Source organism: Austrofundulus limnaeus, unplaced genomic scaffold (assembly GCF_001266775.1).
Source record: "Austrofundulus limnaeus strain Quisiro unplaced genomic scaffold, Austrofundulus_limnaeus-1.0 Scaffold1578, whole genome shotgun sequence".
In the NCBI taxonomy this organism is placed as follows: domain Eukaryota; kingdom Metazoa; phylum Chordata; class Actinopteri; order Cyprinodontiformes; family Rivulidae; genus Austrofundulus; species Austrofundulus limnaeus.
In genome coordinates this window covers 44,772-45,174 of record NW_013953980.1, presented here as the reverse complement: position 1 = coordinate 45,174, position 403 = coordinate 44,772, and the positions used below count along the sequence as shown (strand labels likewise).

The 403-nt window shown below is 42.4% G+C and overlaps 1 protein-coding gene across 4 annotated transcripts in view; it reads left to right on the top strand.

Annotated features, from left to right (window-relative positions):
- Nucleotides 1-150: 150 nt before the first annotated feature.
- LOC106535823 (E3 ubiquitin-protein ligase TRIM33) overlaps nucleotides 151-403 on the top strand; it is a gene marked incomplete at its 5' end in the record, with an annotated part of 23,663 nt that continues 23,410 nt past the window's right edge. For all 4 annotated transcript variants that reach the window (XM_014032932.1, XM_014032931.1, XM_014032929.1 and 1 more), the window contains 1 exon segment: nucleotides 151-283. In XM_014032932.1, the coding sequence (XP_013888386.1) occupies nucleotides 151-283 (133 nt within the window).

The window sequence follows — 403 nt, the reverse complement described above, 5'->3', positions numbered from 1 at the left end:
TTACGCGGTAATATGTAAAAAGCAAATCTCACTCGTGTTTATAAGAAATGCTGCTTCTGTAGATAAGACGGCATTGACAGTTTTTTAAACAACTTCAAACCCTGTTGTCAACTTGTTTACATATGTCATAACTGTTTTTTTCTCTTTAAGACTCTGTCAGTACGTCCGGACAGAGACCCGTTTTCTGTCCTGTCCACAAGCAGGAGCCTCTGAAGCTTTTCTGTGAGACATGTGACACTTTAACATGTAGAGACTGCCAGCTTCTGGAGCACAAAGAGCACAGGTAAATAAAAATGCACTCATCTGTGTTTTTACTAGTCACGCAAATATTGGTCTGTGTGGGTGGGCTTACGATACGCGCCAGTTTCCAACCGTCCTCCATCCGAAACCGAGACATCGCAAT